The following is a 19091-nucleotide window of genomic DNA, read 5'->3' as shown; positions in this document are numbered from 1 at the left end:
TGCTCATCTTCCCCTTCCCCCTGGGTGTTTGTTCCAACCCAATTTAATCATATATTCTATCGATCGTTTCTCCGATGCTTCTGGTGTCGAAGTCAGCTTCCATATTTGCCCTAGACGTGCATGGTACTGAATCGTATGCAGGAAAGAATTCTTCTATATCTTCTCAATCTACTACTGGATCAGGTTTTTTAACCTCTCTCCCCAGAAATTCAAGATCGAGTGCTCTCTGTCTCCGTTTACTTTCTATATCGTCATCAAATTCTCTGCGCTTCCTCGCCTCTTCTCTTACTCTTTCGTCTACCTTTTTCTTTTCATTTCTACGTTCATCTGCCCTTCGAATTTCCTCATCTCTTCGTTTCTTTATTCTTTTCTCACGTATACTTTGCTTTTCCTCTGACCTCTGCTGTTCCTGTCTGTCTTGATTATTGGCTGCTCTTGGTTTGCGATCGAGCTGTCTTTCTTGCTCTTCGTGATATAGCTGTTCTCGCCTTTGTCTGTCTTTCTTTTTTATTCTTTTGTCTCTCAATTCCTTCTCTTTCCCCTTTCTCTATGCCTCATCTAGCCTCTCCTTTTGCTTCGCGTCATCAATGCCTTTGCCATCAAGTTTCAGTAAAATTTGCCCTCCCATCCATTCGTTTTCTGTGAATGCTATCTCATCAGTTCTGTCTTCGTTTCCCTTCCATCTCTTCCCTTCTCTCTCCTTGTCGAGAGATGCACTTGTCTGTGCCTGATCTCTTCTTTCATCATCGCGTCTCCCCTTGTCCCTTGGGACTGTGGAGGTAATATTGTTATCCTTATCTTTCCCTTGATTTTCATCACTACTTTGCGTAGGTGATTCATATGCTGGGTTGCTGTACCCTTTGGCTGCTTTAAGCTCTCTCAGTGGGTATAATCCCTGGTCCTTACTTTCTTTAATTTTCGTTTTGGATGGGGCAGGGGGCGCGGTGGGCGTCTCACCCCCCTCTGTGAATACATTAAGTATCCAATCTATTGGCGGCTCCTCTTCCTTTCCCTGTTCATACATTTTCCAAATCTCCACAACAGCCAGGCGTTTGTCTAGCTTCTTGCCTGTGTATGTGGCATGCAAATATGTCGTCATGTGTTGCAAGACGGCTTTAGATAAGGACCCACCTTGTGGCATGGCATAAACATCTTGTGGGCGGTTGCTTAAACCCATTCTGTGCTATATATTTTTAGCTTGGGTGCCTGTTTTGGCAACTGCTTGCATAAGTGTGGCAATGGTGTCATATCTTCCATGCTCAAATATGTTCCTTTTCCTCTTATATAACACTGGTCAATACTTTCATGTGACTTAAACAGTTCCAACAATATGAGCGAGCACCAAACACTGCAAGCTCCAATCCAAATTTATCACAAAATGTTATACCTTCTAATTTACTCAAAAAACATCAATTCGTATGTGATTTTATCACAGCTGTTAAATCACGTAAAATTGAAATCGATATATTACATCACAACAAAAAACACATAAGACAGACGCTTGACAGACTAGACGAACACCAGCTGGTCACAGTTATCTCTGCCTCTAATCATTACCCCTTCATGGAATCTAAATGTACCCCTTTCACAATGTCTTTAACCGTCGTGGTAGTCTTATCGTTCCCCCTTTAGCTGGGACTCTGTGTACACGTTTCTTCTAGCCACTTGTATTAAAAGCGTAGGAATAAGTATGTGATTTTATCACAGCTGTTAAATCACGTAAAATTGAAATCGATATATTACATCACAACAAAAAACACATAAGACAGACGCTTGACAGACTAGATGAACACCAGCTGGTCACAGTTATCTCTGCCTCTAATCATTACCCCTTCATGGAATCTAAATGTACCCCTTTCACAATGTCTTTAACCGTCGTGGTAGTCTTATCGTTCCCCCTTTAGCTGGGACTCTGTGTACACGTTTCTTCTAGCCACTTGTATTAAAAGCGTAGGAATAAGGCGAATCCTCTCACTTCTCAGGCGTCCTCCCCCGTAACCTCTCTCTTCTCGGGGGTGTCCTACCAGGTAACCTTTATTTTCTTAATTATTCTCAAGTTATTATTCCCTTATATATATACATTCTTCTCTACTTCTAACCATATTTAGTTTTCCCATTTCCCTCCGTTACCTTTTCCCTTTACTTGTTCTAAAGCATGCACTTTTGCCAGAACATTTAGTCTTTTTCACTCACTGTTCGCATGGTTCCTCTCTGGACCCTTGGGATCACCGCCTTCGTTACTGCCTTCTTCAGTTTTTCGCCCGCTCAGCTGACCGTAGGAATGGGAAGGGATATGTGGGGAACACGGGTCGCTTTAAGCCCTGGTCTGCAGTTTTTCGTACACTACCACTGTCTACGGGGAGCTTCACGGTCTACTCGGCCGAATGGCAAAGGACTTGTGATATTGCCGAAGACCTAGAGTTAATTTATGTTGATGGTCAATGGGTGTCTTATTCTAATCAATAATCGATAACCATCCTCTGCTACCAAGTGTACTCCGGAGAACCCGGCCGGCCCATAGAGCCGAGGTTTTCTCCGAAGTACTTTAAGACGAGAGAGCTGCACCCTTTGAGATGGATGGGGGTGCAGATTTATTACTCCAACACCAATCAATAAGGACAACTCAATGGTTTGGCAAAGGGATTCTGTTTAATGACAAGTACAGAAAATGGGGAGTCATGGAAATCAGCAGTGATGCAATCCTCCTTCTCGCTTCATCTGCAATGAACTTCATAAAAATCATAGCATTTATACTGAAAACTTGTCATAATTGACGTGTAACACTCAAAAGTTAATGTGCAATTCCATTGGTTAGGAAAAGGTAACTTTAATATAGCTACTATATCTGTATATGGTAACGGAGTGAGGGGATTGGGTAAACACTCTCAGGTGGGCATCTAAGCCCTTCCTTCAAAAATGACTACTGTAGGCGTCATTAAAAGTACGACGTCCCGTTGGTTCTACTAACTATAGGACCCTAGATTATTTGGTCCATTGTGATTGGGTTGACACTAACCCCATGCATACATTTCCACTTTGCTTAGCAGCACGCAGAATGGTCAGCCAGGCGCAGGGTGCCCCCTAGTTAGCCGGCCTTACTCCAATTAAGGTTACAATCATCACTTCAGCAACTATGTGTCAATTATTTTACTGTGGTTGGCCTCGAAACTGCATCTTCTGTCTGGAAAAGGTCTGATATCTCTGCCTGGGCGGATGCCAAGCTTAGGTGTGAACCTGTGCTTCTTCTCGCTCAGCTGGTCATGTGCTACGCACACCGTGAATTTGTCTAGTTTCTCTCAATATTTTATGCATTTAATTCTTATTCAGCTTGCCACCTGCCTACGGCTCCTTATCTAGACCTTTCAGAGACAGGATATTCTGTTCTTCAGTTTCATTTATATGTAGCTACTGTTCGTTCCTTCTGTTGGTATGACCTTGGCTCTGCTGGCACGAGTTGCATCTGCCGAGTTTCGATTCAGCCGTCTCTTCTCGTTTTGCTGCAATATGAATCTTGTCTTGTTTGGCCTCTAGTAGCCTAAGTTGATTCTGCTTTTTGTGCAAAGTGGAATCGCACTTATAATGCTGTGCTTAGTTTTGAGGTAGATTATGTATAATGGTGCTTGCCACACTCTTCTTCTACTTGGCATAGCAACCCACACTGTTTTCTTAGCTTTCTTGTGGTTCCATGCATATTTACCGGTGTTAGCTGGTTGAATATCTTCATCCTGCTTAGAGCTTAAGCTTCTTTGTATTTCAACATCGTTCTCCCCTTTTAGGTTCATGATATCTTTATTCATGGCGTTTCGTCTCTGTGTGTCATTCTCGGGTTGTCATTTGTTCTATCTGTGAGTCTGTCCGGGCCCTCGTGACGTCACCATTCGTCTTCCATTAAGGCCTTTTTGGTCTCTTCTGGGACAGTACTGAGGCAATCTTCATTTCGTCTCATTTGCTGGTAGGGTTTTCTCAATGGATACTTTACTGTCTCTGGTTTTCTGGGTATTGGGACTTCAATGGGTGTTGCTCTTCTGATAGGTACTCGGCAGAGCCCTACTGCAGCTCTCTGCTGATTTATTTGTTCATCATACGACACATACCTTGGTGTGAACGTTCCTGGTACTTCAAAATGGGCGACTGGAGTGCAGGATTTATTCGGTACCTCCTCGACAGCTTAATTTCTGAAATCATGCATTTCTCCATTTATGTTGACGCATGCCTGAGAGGGAAATGAGAGAGGATTCCTGTCCCTGTTTCAGGATAGCAAAGATGCCTCCTGCTAGATTCTACAGTCTGGACTGGCCACATGTGCTTGTGTCATAAAATCCATGGGCACAAGTACAGTGGTCAGGCATCACTACTGGATGAGGACGTCAGGCTTAGTGCAGAGGATGGACAGGCTAAACCTTTAAACATGCCATTCGATGTACATAATCTGTTCAGGGTGAGAAATCTCAGTCTTTCAAAGTTACAGTGAAGTCCCTGGTTCTGGCAATACAACAGCTCTCTGCACCTTCTGCAAGAAGCTGAGGATTTTGCCCCCCAGTCTCCTACACCCCATGTGGTCGAGGTCAGGCAGCCCTGGGAAGACTGCAAGTCATAGGCTTCACAAGGGGAGAGGGGTAGTGGTGCCCCCAGAGGTGGAGCAGCTGCAGCCACTGTCTCCTCTGCACACAAGGTGCAAACCCTCTATGAAGTCTTCTGCCACAAGTCCCCTGTGGGAGGGAGACTCCATGTTCACCTCAGAATGGTCCCAACCATGTCCGATGCTTGGGTTTTACAGGTCGTTCGACAGGGCTATTTTCTATTGGCTATTGTCCCTAGACCATGACCCTCACTCCACCACCCTGCCTTCGGACCCCATCCTCGTGGAGGAGGTCCATCAGCTTCTCTCAAAGAGTGCAATAGAACTGGTGCCTGCACGGAACGAGGCACGGAGGGGTTGGACAGGGGTGCTCCACCTACTTTCTGGTTCCATAGGAGGACAGGGACTTGCACCCAATACTGTATCTGAGGCTGCTGCATTTATGCATTTTCAAAGACAAAATCGGGATGGCTACTCTAGCCCAGATACTGTAAGCCCTCGAACTGCAGGACTGGTTAGTTTCACAGGACCTTCAGGATGCCTTTTTCCATATGCCAATCCATCGGAAGCACAGGTACTATTTGAGGTTTGTGGTGGTCCAGCATCACTACCAGTTCAAAGTCCTACCATTCAGTCTTTCTATGACACCCAGGATTTTCACCAAGCTGCCAGCAGTGATGACGGCTCACCTGAGGAGGGCGAGCATTCATGTGTTTCCCTACTGGACGACTGGCTTGCCCCGAGCTCTCTCCCCCGACCTAACTTCAGAGCACCTGCTCTATATATGCAGTCTGTTGCACACTGTCAGCTTTTACCTGAACCTAAAAACGTCTCAGGTTTCACCATTCCCGTCCTTCTGATTTATTGGAGCGCTCTTGGACAGTTTCTTGGGCAGGGCATTCCCACCCGAGGACTGAGTGGTGAACATCTTTCAATGGTCAATGTCCTCCAATATCAAGAACAGGACCCAACCTCAGCCGTTCTTCACCTAGTGGGTTGATCTCGGCTGCACTGAGTTTACTCCAATTCCAGTTTTACAGGTGCCTATCTGGCTTTTGTTTCCCTCGCAATACTCCAAGAGTTCCAGAACTGACCCGCTGCTCAAACCAGCCTTCAGCATGGAACAGTGTTTGGCACGTAGAGGTGTGCTGATTTCTCTGTAGTGTCTGCACAACCACAGATATGACATGGGATCCCCTGTCAGCTATGATACTTTGGAGGGATACCACCTGAGCGAAGTTATCATTCCTCCCACAAGACCACTCAACCACAGCTAGTCTATCCTAAGTAGTTCTGATGTGCCTCTATTGTCTTGTCAGTGCCTAGGCAAGACTGAACAGAGTACACAGTTAATCCACACAGGGATTGTGAAAATGATCTGACAAGCTGTCATATCAGATGGCAATTCCTCACACTGGTCGATTTAGGAAAAATCAGACGAACTTCAGAAGGAAGGTTGGCACACCATTAAATGTTTCTATCATGGATCATTTCCAGAGACGAGTCTGGCAAAAAAGAAGTCCACCCACCTTTCTGGCTTGTATAGATCTCACTGCAGAATTTGACTAAATTACTATGTTCCGTAACTGGAAAATACATTCTGTTTGGGGTCTACTAGATGGTTTTCTTGGCATGCTAATTCATATTCATACAGACACATCCATTCTCAAGCTAGATCAAACCTTAAAGAACATCTCTGAAATAGGAGCGCGGCACATGGAGGACTACGGCAGGGTTGTGTTTTACCGCTGTGCTACTTCAATCTTTATATCCAATATATTTGAGGCACATTGAGTAGGCCTCCTTCATCTCCCCTAATTGGAGTAGTCAAAAAATGTGTTAGTTAGCATATGCAGACAATGTAGTTCTGCATCCAATCTCCAACGGAAATTGGACTTCAACGATTTATCAGTTCCTTCCAACAATATACAATTGAAAACGACCTTCTAATAAAAAATTATGAAGTTAGCTAACTCTAGGAAACAATATGGTGTTTCATGGTAAATTGACAGCAATAAGGTAGAAATTGTCAATGATCAGACATATTTGAATTACTCGATTTTGTCAAAACAAATAAAGGGGTTCTAATAACAATGTTACTCTCATTTTATGGGATTCAGGTTCCATCTTCTTCCGACATGGGAGGTTTTAGACATTTGCGGGAAATATATAAAGGTACGTCAAAAAAGCTAGTAGGCGCTCCTCTCCAGAAAAAACATGGCATGATAACATGTTCTGAGATGAGTTTGCAGCACACGCGTTTTGCTCACTGTACCTTTCACAGATGGGAAATATAATATTTGCATATCAGTCTTTGTCCCGCCCATATGGGCAGTCCAGCACCGAAATGCTATGGCAATTCCTCTCTGACCAAGAGTACCAACAGCAACCCCATACACGTGTTTCAGCCTTGTTGGGCCTCATCAGTGAGGTGAAGCTGTGCCTCTCTGAGCACAGTGAGCAGAGAGTCCACGTCTGGTTGCCCCCAGGTAACTCAGGGTGACCAAGCCCAGGTTTCCTTGCAGATATAGTACAGCAACTGAACATGAGACACTAGACATCTGTTGCTTGTTTGCCCTATGTTGCACAATTTGCCAACTTTAGAGATTAGTCCATAACCCAGTATTATTTTCTTCAGATGCTTTCTGCTCACGCCTTTTCCTCATGGAATCAAATTTTCTTTTGCTATCAGTAATTAGATACCTTAACAGACCGCAGTTTATTAAGCTGTAGCTCCCTTAGAATGTTAGTAAATTTGCTATGAATATTTTATAACATTCTTACATATTCGTTTTTCAATTGTATATGTTTGATCGATTATTTTCTTCTATTGTTAATAATTCATTTATTTCTTCCTTTGATAGATTTTTCTGATTTATATGATCTATTGACTTGAATTCATTTTAATACTAATTTTGCATTTATATAGCACTGCGAACCCTTGGGTATCTGAGTGCTGTTTATTGTTACCCACGGTTTGTGGTGCTCATTCATCGACCTCGGAAGGATGAAAGGCTGAGTTTGGCCCTGCCAGGATTCGAACCTGCGTCGGCAGGCTCTGTATGATGTCAAAGCGAGTGCTCTACTTGCTGTGCTATCTGACTGGCTATATGTTGTGTATTCTGTGTAAGGTTTATTATAAACCAATTACACAGTAAATAAATAAATACATATTGTGCTAAAATAGAATAAAGCTTTTTTGCCACCTTGTCGTGGTCTAATGTTTGTATGTTGTGAATAATTTCACAATCAGTCCACACAGGAGCTGCACCATTTCTATGTTTTTGGAACCCGCAAAATCCTCCAAACCACAAGTAATAGGAGTCAGGAAGTCAGACTCCCTTCGATTTCACACCATTTAAAATATTCCATCCACTAGTAGAGCATCAGATGCTTTCTTAAGTATGCAGACAGAACTTTTATTTTCTATGAATGCCTCCTATAGGCCCTCTCTCCATAACCTGTGGCCAGATTTGGGTTTTTAACACATCCAGGTACTATTTTATCTTCTTTTTTTCAGAATTGAACAGTATGCAGGAGAACTCTACCCGTCTTTTTTTTAAATAATTGTTGAAATTGTCGTAATGCCAAGATATTTTATTTGATTTCTGAACTAGTCTGACTAAAAGTTAAAATAGGACTATAAAATGTCTGTTTTGCTTTGATTTATGCAGTATGTCTACAAGGTTCTTTAGTCCTTAGTTATATCTAACATTATTTGAAGGTCTGTTTCAGGATCTCATTCGGAAAACAAGTAGGTCATCAAAATATCAAGCTATTTTGGTGACCCATCAAATAAGGTTTGGAAAATTAAATTTAGTATGTGGGCCATGTTTAAATATTGTGATGGAGGCCATGTTTATAATGCACAGCAGTCAAGGCTCAGATGGCAGCCTCGGGGCATCCCACACCTAGGATTATACTGATCAGTATTTTAATTCTTGAATATGATTCTGGTTCGTTGATTGATCCAGTGCCAGGATGGATGTCAAAAAGTTTGGTGTGAATCCCATTTTATTCATTATTCCCCTAGTTGTATACTAGGCTGTGTTCCACTGATGTAGGCAGAATCCTAGCTTCATTAACCAGTTGCTGCTGGAATATTTTGGCCTGATTCCAGGTGGATTCCTCGAAATCATTGGCCAGAGGTACCTTTGTGCAATTGACTTGAACGTATGTCCCTTTGCTTTGCAAAACACTACCAATGTGTACTGATGTACTCAGCTGTGCAGACCATCTATACACATCATATAAACCTCCCAAATATCCCATTGAATAAACCTCGGTGTAGTGTGAAGTTAGAGAAAGATTGAGAAAAAAAATGCTACCTTATTGTGCTTCGGTCTTGCTATAATGAACAAATATGTAATGGTGACAAGGGAACTGTTATCGGTTTCCCGCTTACATGCAAGAGGAACCTGGCCCTGGAAATCCCCTGCCACAAGAACTGAGGACCCAGCCATAGGACAAAGTTCACTGTCTTTATTAACAAATCAATGACAGGGATCACAACATGAGCAATGCAATATTCTCCAAGCACTTTCAATATCCAGACGCTTGTCATCCAGTTTTGCTAGAGTCTGATGTCACAAAAATTAGGTTATGTCCGAATGAATTAACAAGGGAAGGGATTGTTAGCAAAGTTGTTAGGAAAGATTTCCATTTCATGTGTAATTTTCTCTCCAGTTGTGTACCCCCCAACTTTTTTCTGCTGTTGAACACCAAAGGCTGACTTTGCCAGAGGAGCACAGCCTTCTACTGCACTCCCTTGGGCTTTTCCCTCACTTTATTATGGCGAAACTGACATGCCCTTACAGACAGCCAGTACTGGGAGACTTTGCTTCCCTTTGTCCTGATCAATGTTGCAACTTTTCTGCAACATGTTGCATGTGCACAATGTACCTACCAGTATAGTGCACTTGTGTCTTTCTGCCATTTCTAAAGGCCCTAGATAACCTTGAAGGATTTTTCTAGAAGAACTAGAAGAGCAGGTGTGCCTTGGAAAGGGCTGGTGGCAGCTTATCTTTTCATGTATTTTTAACCCTTTCCTGCCAGGTAAACCACAGTTACTGTGTTTGGCACAAATAGGTGGCCTGGCTCCAGAATGGCCATGCCACAGGGTTCTTTGTCCTGTCCTTTGGCCATCTTGCCCCTTCACCTTCCCCAGGTCGAGCCGACCCGGGTCAGTCCTTATTTGGGCATGCATTCTCCCATGAAACGCCAAGCTTTTTTGCAGGCTTCTGCATGCCTTGTGTGTGTACTTTCAGGGTGTGGGCTGGAATGTCTGGTTCCAATACTCATCCTGGGTGCCAGAGAGGCTGGTTTGCTGTGAATGCTTGGGACCACTGTGGTCCATGATTGGTCCACCTATGGTATGACTTTATGTGAACAGATCTCCCATTGGGTCCTCTTCATTTTGGCGCAAATTAGATTTTGCATAAGAGAAGGCTCCGAACACCCATAGCATGTCGATCTCTGGAATTCTCACTGAACGAAGGATAGGATACAAGTATCCTGAAACTAAGAAGCCGAGTCGAGGAACCGCTGGTGACCCGCTGGAAGGTTTGGCACCCTGAGCCTGCTGTCGTCCTGCTGGACCCCTCTGCATCTGATCGTCCTAGAAGGTCTGAAATATGAAAACTGAATAGTGGGACCAACTATTCTTGGCACCTTCATCAAACCCTGCAAATAAGCCTTCTCAGAAGTGTCCCTGGGCCAACCACTGGGCTGACCAGCTAGCACAGGACCTTTGCTCTGATACCGCTGCCGTTTCAAGGAGGCCCTTGAAACTTGCTACATCGCAAGCTCTCTGTTCACGGCACTCTTGCACCGAATTTCGTACACTTTGCGTTCCCAGGTCTGGATTAAAGCGAGAGCGCCCAAACCAGAGTACACAGTTAGCGTGTCGCCTAGCCCTGGTGACGAACTTTGTAAGTGCATTGCAGCTGTGCCACTCTGCCCTGAAGCCTTTTAGAGTGCAACTGGCCTGATCCATCCACCAGGAGCGGAGAAATCGCCACTGTCCTTTTGGGAATCAACGTTGTAACTTCATCGCTGAAAGCCGCAGAGCCTCGAGATTGCCGCATTTGAACCTGCAGCCGAAGTGGACTCGACTGCAGAAGTTTGGTCTGGAGTGCGCCAGGGGTCGGTGAGTAATTGCAACCCTTACCGGTGGGCCCTAGCGCATCCATCCATTTTTACGCACAAGTGGCCCGTGAGGGCACCTCTCCTTTCCACTGCTAGTGCAAACGATTCCCAACTCTTGGAACCTGCTCTGCTCTCACGGGGAGACCCTCCATGTATAGTTGGAACCTATTATGCATCACCTCACCCACCTTCCTGAGCTGCTAGAGCCCCTACAAAAGACCCTGTTTCGCCCATCTGCACTACCGCGTGCCACAGCATTGCAAGTACATTTCAACTTGGGGACTGGAATGCCTTTCAGTTAGGAGTGTGTTTGTTGCAAAACTGCCCAAAGACTATTTGCACTGCCTGCTTCCTTCCCTTTTCTAGGTTGTGGACCCATTTCATGCATTAACCCTTTAGGCCCATTTAGTCTTGTATATATGTATTTTAGTAGGATTGTGTTGGCTTAAAAGTGTTACTGTGATTATTACTGTGTGTTGAACCTGAAAAGCCTTGAATAAATGTATTTGTATTTTTAATATATATAAACCTGACTGGGAGTGATTTGCAAGTGTCCTTTACTTTGTGTGCTCATTGAGGTCTTTTAGTCACCCTCACCCCTCCTGAGACCTAGTCTTGACCGCCGCCAATTCTAACTTGATTGGTCTGGCTTGTCAGGAGGTTACCCTGTTCCAAGAAACTAGGCTGGCCTTCTGAACCTCTGCCCACCAGGTCAGAGTTCAGAAATCCGTCTTAACAGAGGTCAACTACATATATATTCTATAATGGGCTAGTGCAATCATTGGGTAAGCCATATCTGGTGGAGCCTCCAGAGACCACCTCTGTGTCATGTATAAAAAGTTGCAGGATAGCTTAAGGTGATTTGTCTATGCAACATAGTGTAAGCTTAGCGTGGAAGGTGATTAGGGATTGGGCAAAAAGGTCTTCTCATCCTTGGAGCTTTGGACAGTTACCAGGCCATGTGCAACTATTCTAGGTAGTGTGAACGACCCCAAAGGTGCTGCATGTTCCCAATTAGTTACCATTTCCGATCTCCTAGGCCTTGTGACAGAACATTCGGCTTTGAAACTGTGTTACGTTTGTATGCTCCCGACTCTGGTTAGATGGGAACGGGCTTCTCAGTCTGGCTCATATGAATCGGCTCTGTCTAAAAGGTTCAGATCACGTATGTAGAGACCATGAAATTGACTTCTCTGGCAATTGTAGAGGTTTTCAGTGTGTGTTCCCTGCAAGTGTCCTATCCCTTCTGTTAACTTGAAACCTTTCATTCTATGTCCTTGGCGAGCCTGTGCACAGTGTCTGCGCTGGAAGCCTGGTCTGCATGCTTCAGCAGAATCAACCTGTCTGTCTTTTTCTGTGTGCTTGAGTTTGTCCTGCTTTTCCCGTTCACTCCAATGCTCCTATGGCTTCCATCTTTATTAGTATGGTCACCATGTTAGCTGCGGTTAAGCGTCAGCAAGCAGTTCATATGTATTATCATGCGTCTTGCGGTTTCCTCGTGGCAAAAAGGGTATACGTATGTCAGGCCTCTAGCATATTCTTCATGTCTATCAGTAATAAAACTAAATGTCTGTGTACCTTCATGTAGGGTTGTCTGTGCTTCATGTCTAACGTATCTACATCATGATGTCAGTTGTGACGCCATCAGGTTCTTCGAGGTTGCAGTCAGTCAACTTGTTCAATTGGTGACAGCTGTAGCTCTTCAATATTGTCACCCGGGTATGATCTGAATGGTTGTCTGAGTAGTGCTTCCCGCACCTGCAATACATCAGCGCCTGCAATACATGAAGGGCCCAGAAGCAATGTGCAGTTCTCCTTCTTCTGTCTCCGGGCTGAGAGTGGGATGGGTGTAATTAGGGCCACCTTTGAGTCCCCCTCTTTAAATACATCAACAACCACACATATGAAATAACCAATTACATAACAGGCAGCATCACTAGAGAGACTATATCAGCATTAAGTAATTTGCAGTCATCACTTCTTTAAACGTATTTTATAATAAATACCTATAGGGAATCTGTTTATGCATGCCACATGCAAGGTTCAAATGCTTCATGATTTAATTCATTTAAAAACTCTTCTTTCCACCTACATCAGCAAGAATGCTTTAACAGATAGTAGGGATACTGGTTAGGTGACTAGAGCAATGAGTGAAGTCCTGGAAGATAGCCGAAAAATAAATGACAGATGGGAATTAAGTGGTTAACCCTTAAATTACACACATGCAGTGAAGATAAAGTGAGATATATAGTAAAACATGAAACAAACATCACAGTGCACACACACACACAGCTACATACTGTATATTGTATATGTGCAATGAAAAAACTCTTTTTAAGGGATATTATGGTTGCAAATCAAAACAAAACCCCAAATTAGTTGCCAGGCATTATTTCTTAATGACACACAACTGCACCACCACCACCACCGTAAAACAACATCAACTCCGCCAACACCATCCACTTCTTATGACGTATCTCTGAGGGATCATTCTCCTGGGAAGTTGGTTCTTCAGTGTCATTGCTAGAGTTTGAAGTGTAACATTTTTGTATTGTTCCCCGTGTTAAATTCGAAATCACGCTCAAGAATTTTGGGGTACCCCTCTTTTTCCTCAATGTTTTTTTGTTGCTCAGCTCCTACTGAAGGGGGTTTATGTGTATGTTGTTTGTTTTAACATATGTGGCATGAGCAGCCTCTGGCGTTGACGTAAATGGAGATGTTTCCGATGGCAGTGGCTAATCCAGTGTGCTAATTTCCAAATACAAAAACGTCAAAACTACAGATGTAGCATTAACTCCCACTACATCACTACTTCATTTTAACCATAGTATTATTTTAAGATTCCTAATATTTAAAGTGAGTGTTGTGAAGTTGTGATGTAGTGTGTGGTAAGCTTACGTCTGTTGGCATCTGCTTGTATTTCGAGTGTGTTTTACCTTAGCAATAGCATTCCCAACATGTGTAGATATTACCTTGTTGTAGAGGGTAACCTTGACTTAAAACAACGTTTTTCCCCTACTGATTCCCCCTTTTTCATGCTTTGTATTTAACTGTTCATTCTGCACATGTATGTGCCTGTTTTTTTTTCTTATTGTTCTCCTCAGTGTCAATCCATGCCATGTGTGTGTGTGTGTCCAAACCTTCATCCCCTATAAGTAATTTCGGGGTATTCTCTGTTTGTGCATTTCGTTCTTTCAGTGGTTGCTCTTTCGGCCTATTGTTGACCTTCACATTCCATGTGTATGACGTGATGCATGTGTTTTACTGTGTGGGTTTATGTGGTGGCTGTGTGGTCGTTCCTTCACCAGATATATTTGCATGCATCCTTCTTTAGTGTGTTTGGTCTCTTAGCACATTTATTCCGCAGTTTCATATTTTGCTCTGTTTTATCTGCCGAGTGTCTTCCTGTGTTTGTGGTGCTTTCATCCCTTCTTTCCAAATTTTGTTTTTTGTTCAGTTTCATCCGATAAATGTCTACATGTATGTTTGGCCTTTTTAACCCTTCATTATGCTGTTTCATTCATGAAATGTCTGTTAATGGTGTTTTCATCCATTCACTCTACACCTTTTGTTTCATTCTCATGTATTGCTGTCAATTCGGACCTACAGTGCATGTATGAATATATTTATTTTTTAAAGTGAATCTCTTCGTGAAATGGTTGCCATGTGCACAACTAAAAGCTAAGTACTATGTATCTTCCTGAAATCTCGAAAATGGAAGCAGTCAATTTAGAGATCTGCATCCCAACAGCGTATTTTTTGTGGGTCTGTCGAAAATCCGTCAAAAAGCATTTTTTCAAAATTATTTCTATATGAAAACATTAGTTAAACTGCACCAAATTTGAATTTAGTATTCAGGTGTAACCATTTCTATTGTTTTCGGAACTTTCCTGGGCAAGAACAAAAATTATATAGGAACACTTTTTTCGTTTTACCATGTAAGGTGCCATGTAACCCTAACTATTCCGTTGTATGTGTATACAGTCTCACAAACACACATACACACTATTCACAGTTGTTTGATATGTATATGGTGTATATTCATGTCCTATAAGCCCTTTTCCAGAAATGCCCAGTGTACAGTGATAAACATCAATGTGCTTATTATTTAACATATGCTCTAACCTACCCTAATCTATATGAGAGTGCTGCCAGTACCCCATTTCACTTTTTCTTGGAATAGTCCACTAAACGCTTTTCCAACCATCGGGGATCAAATGTACATTTATTTGGAAATGTAGAAACTTATTTTTGCTTTTTGTATTTTATTTTGTTGTATACAAGTTTGTCTTCTATGGGCATGCATTACCTATTTGTTCACTGTACATAAGACTGTGTATTTTCATGACCCATTTCAGATAAAGTTTGGTATTGTCGGCTATCACCGAATCACAAGGTCCTGCATTATGGCGACTTGGAAGAGAGCCCCCAAGGAGAAGTACCGCATGATTCTTTGCAGGATAAATGTAAGTGTGTAGCCGTGGCCATTATAATTTCACTGTGCTGTTTCCAGTACTAACCTTAATCTTGGAGAGATGAGGTTTTGCATAGATTTATAGAAATGCTCCTCTGCTAATGTTTTCTGTGAAACCAGCACTTGCATCTGACAAGGTGAAGAACTTGATCTTGGTTTCATGAGCAATTGTGTACCTTCAGAAATGGTGAGGTTAATGAATTTCTAACGAATTCCTTCCTTTCACTGATTCCTCACCTATTATATTCTATCCCTCGCGCAGCTGATAATTGGAACCTTTTCTGCCGCCAGGGGGAGCAGTGTGGCTGTGCGTCGGCTCTATCCGACGCCTCTACGCACCCTGCTCCGGAAATGACATACATCAGAACCAGTATATATTGAGGTGCCACGCCCTGTTACCTCTGTTGCTTTTTCCTGTGCCCTCTATTTGCTTCAGGAGCCCTCCACTTCGTAAGTTTGACTACATGCCAAACCCTGCAAAGGCCTTGGGCTTCATGCCCTATCCATATTGTGGCCGACAAATGGAAGTATGGCACGCCATATGATCTGTTTATACTGTCTTGGGGAGGATCACGACACCCAGGACAGCAAGTGGACCAATCCATGCATCCTAAGGCGTTTCATTTTTCCCTGAGGAAAAACGTGAATCCAAAGGATTCAGGTCACAGTAGTTCCTCTCAGCACCACTCTTTTTCATCTTCTGAGAAAAGCAGTTACCAATCCAACGACTCCCTGGAGGCGACGCAACAGGTGTTGTTTCTGACCCATTCCGCCAACCTGGGAGAATAGTGGGACTTTAGGCTGAAAAAGCTCAACATCTTCACTGGCAGCGCCATTGGGCCACTACACCTAAGAAAGCTGTCAGGGGTCCCCCAGGAGACCACAACCGTGTGCCTATGGGCCCAGCCCTGGTTCCAGTGGACAAAGACACATCCCAGCAGTGACAGGCCCACCAACATCTGCTTTGGTGTCATCACTTCTGGCAGTGCCAAGGCGACCCTCAAATACAGGTCTCTCCCTATGAGGCCCATTATGTCGAAGATGGGTCAGATCATCAATGAAGAAGAGGGCTCCATTCCCTTTGGGATGGAACCCCTGTACCGAGGAGAGTTATGTGGCGAGAGGGAGGATTTGGTGGAACTGGCCACAGATCTCAAGGAAGCAGTGGCCTGGATACGTCTCTGAAACTGGACATACTTCTCCAAACATCTTTCCAATGCTTGATGGCCAAGATGGATGACGCGTTAGGGTTGTAAGCCCCATCCATACCTAACTCTCAGACATCCTGTATGAAAAGCCCAAAAAATGAGACATTACTGCTTTTCATTGTGGCAGTCGAAGATCCAGTGCTAGAAGCCTGGGAGAAACCTGCCTCCATCTTGGCTGTATTGCATTGTATAGAGATTTGTAGAGCGCGGCAAGACCTGGCAGCATCAAGGCTGTAGACAGTAATTCCGATAACAAGACTTCTCCATGCAAACTAGTTACGCGACCCCCAGCGGCAGTCCCAAACCTAGGAAAATATAGATAGACTCTAACCTAGGTAAACACATTTTTGAGTATAGAAATCTCGAAATTAGGAGACTTACATATTAAGCTGTTTATGTATTTGTTTTACAAACTCGCAGAAAGTATTTATTTTCACAGTTTTTTGTGCATTTCACTTTGTGGATACTCCATTTACATCTATGCAATACTATGATTTTGTTCAAAGCATTGTGGTAAAAAAAAAGCCCTCTATAGAAATTTACATTTTGTATATTTACATTAACTGTCATTGATCTACAGCATTTTAGTTATATGTTGGAAACCTCACATACCCCGTTTTTGTTTTTTCAATTTTATTTACCTAAATAAATAATGGTTCCCCTTTTTTTACCCCTCCGATTTAATTAATTTCTTCACAGTATCGGTTTCTTAGATCACCATACCTGGAGTACTTCAAGGGATATCTGGCAGGGATACCCATACCCATGAATTCTTTTATAAATTAGTTATTATAAATTAGGGCCCACGGTGGAATTTATATTTGTGCATACTGTAGACAGGAAGCTGGCATGTAGACATCACACAGCCCCCTCTAACCCTGCTTTTCTTTCCATTCATGCCTCCTTTGAGAGCTTGGTGGTTTAAGCTACTACTGCCAATCTGTGCATGTTCACTTTCTCTTCCCTGCCTTTGGACAGAGAAAGAAAGGGATTGGGGGTGGAAAGTTTTGTCTCGGGCAGCCTTGCCCTCGTAGTGATAACTGCTCCTGTGGCCAGATTTTCCTTTGGACTCTGGTCAGCAGTGAGTGGAGCAGCTGAACTTCTCCCAGAAGGTGAGATGAGAAGAGGGCTTTGAAAACATCGTCCACAATGGCAGGGAGGCATTCCGCCAAATCCTCCAATCAAAGCTTGACACGGCTGACTGCATGGGACGTTCAATGGCTACTAGCACTTGAGAACATCCGGGTTTGCACATGATGTTCAGGTGAAACTCCTGGATATGCCCTATGATGGACATAGCCTTTTTGAAGCAAAGGCTGACACTTCCTTACAGAGGTTACAATCCTCTAATATAACAGTTAAGTCTATGGGCATGGCTGTTCAAAAACTGTCACCTCCACCCAGCAGAGGTTGTGGGTTTCATCCCTCTGCCTCTTATGCCCCTCGGGTAGGGGTAGAGGATAAGGTGACCAGAGAGGCAGTGTTGCCTCCTCTACATTACCCTCAGCCACTTCAAATGCAAAGTCCCTGTGAGGGGAACTTCCTCCATGACTCTCCAGTGGGAAGGAGAATTTGCCAGTGGAGTTCTGATCTCCACCGTCTCTCCACCGTCTCTCCTAATTTGCCAGTGGTGTTCTGATCTCCACCGTCTCTCCTAATGTCCAGTGTAATGTGGATGACACTCAGCTGTTCAAGTTTCCCTCCTCTGCCTCCTCCTCTTCCTCTCACATTATTTATTTATTGATTTATTTATTCGCATTTGTAGAGCGCACAGCAGACCGAAGACGACATGGCGCTAGTTACAGTGTTGCTTCTACTTAGTTACATACAGTTCATGTCCGTACGGTTACATTGGACGAAATATACTTTTTTTACAGATATGCGCTGAGCAGCAGGAGCACATGAGAACGGTGTTAGTTGAATAGGGCAGTTTTGAGTTTTTTTTGGAAGGCGAAGAGAGATGCATCAGCTCTGAGGTCAGTGGGTAGGGAATTTCAGAGTTTGGGTGCGAGGAAGGGGAAGCCTATGGCTCCTGCTTTGGTTCTGTTGATGCAAGGTATTGCTAGTTGATTAGTGTATTGTGCTCTTCTCGGTCTCGTGGATTGAGATCTACCTATCGTGTCAGATAAATAAGAGGGAGCTGTGAGGTTGATGCATTTATGGGTGGTTGTGAGAATTTTGAAGGAGATACGGTCTTTGACTGGGAGCCAGTGAGCTGCCTTTTTGGCTTGTGTGATGTGTTCTCTTTTTGGTATGCTGAGGGCTGCTCTGAGAGCGTTGTTTTGGGTTGTTTGGAGCCCAGATACGTTTTTTTGGGAGGTGCCGGCTAGGACGCATTACAATAGTCTAGTTTGGCTCCTATAGTTGCTTGGGCGATGGAGAGGCAGTTATCCTTGTTTAGGAATGGTTTTATTGCGTTAATGAGTTTAGTACTCAGTGCTGAGGCCGAGACTATGGCGCTTACTTATTTGTCCATAGATAGCGTGGCGTCTATGTGAACCCGCAGTGTTTTGACTGAGGATAGGACTGGGATGATACAGTTGTCTATGTTGAAATTGATGTACAGTGGGTTGAGGTTGGAGAGGGTGGATTTCTGTCCTAAAATGAGGATTTCGGTCTTGTCCCCGTTCAAGCATAGGCCATTGCTAGCCATCCATGCTTGTATGGTAGAGTAGATTTGCTG

The 19091-nt window shown here is 43.5% G+C and overlaps 1 protein-coding gene across 5 annotated transcripts in view; it reads left to right on the top strand.

The window, feature by feature from the left end:
* The window catches only part of ELMO1 (engulfment and cell motility 1), a 2216232-nt gene that overhangs the window by 2150344 nt on the left and 46797 nt on the right, over positions 1–19091 (top strand). For all 5 annotated transcript variants that reach the window (XM_069613266.1, XM_069613268.1, XM_069613267.1 and 2 more), the window contains one exon: positions 15085–15192. In XM_069613266.1, the coding sequence (XP_069469367.1) occupies positions 15085–15192 (108 nt within the window). The remainder of the gene's footprint in view (positions 1–15084; positions 15193–19091) is intronic.

The sequence above is a fragment of the Ambystoma mexicanum genome, chromosome 5p (assembly GCF_040938575.1).
Source record: "Ambystoma mexicanum isolate Mex_15411 chromosome 5p, UKY_AmexF1_1, whole genome shotgun sequence".
NCBI classification, from domain to species: Eukaryota; Metazoa; Chordata; class Amphibia; order Caudata; family Ambystomatidae; genus Ambystoma; species Ambystoma mexicanum.
The sequence above is the reverse complement of the archived record's forward strand: the minus strand, read 5'-3'. Positions and strand labels throughout refer to the sequence as shown.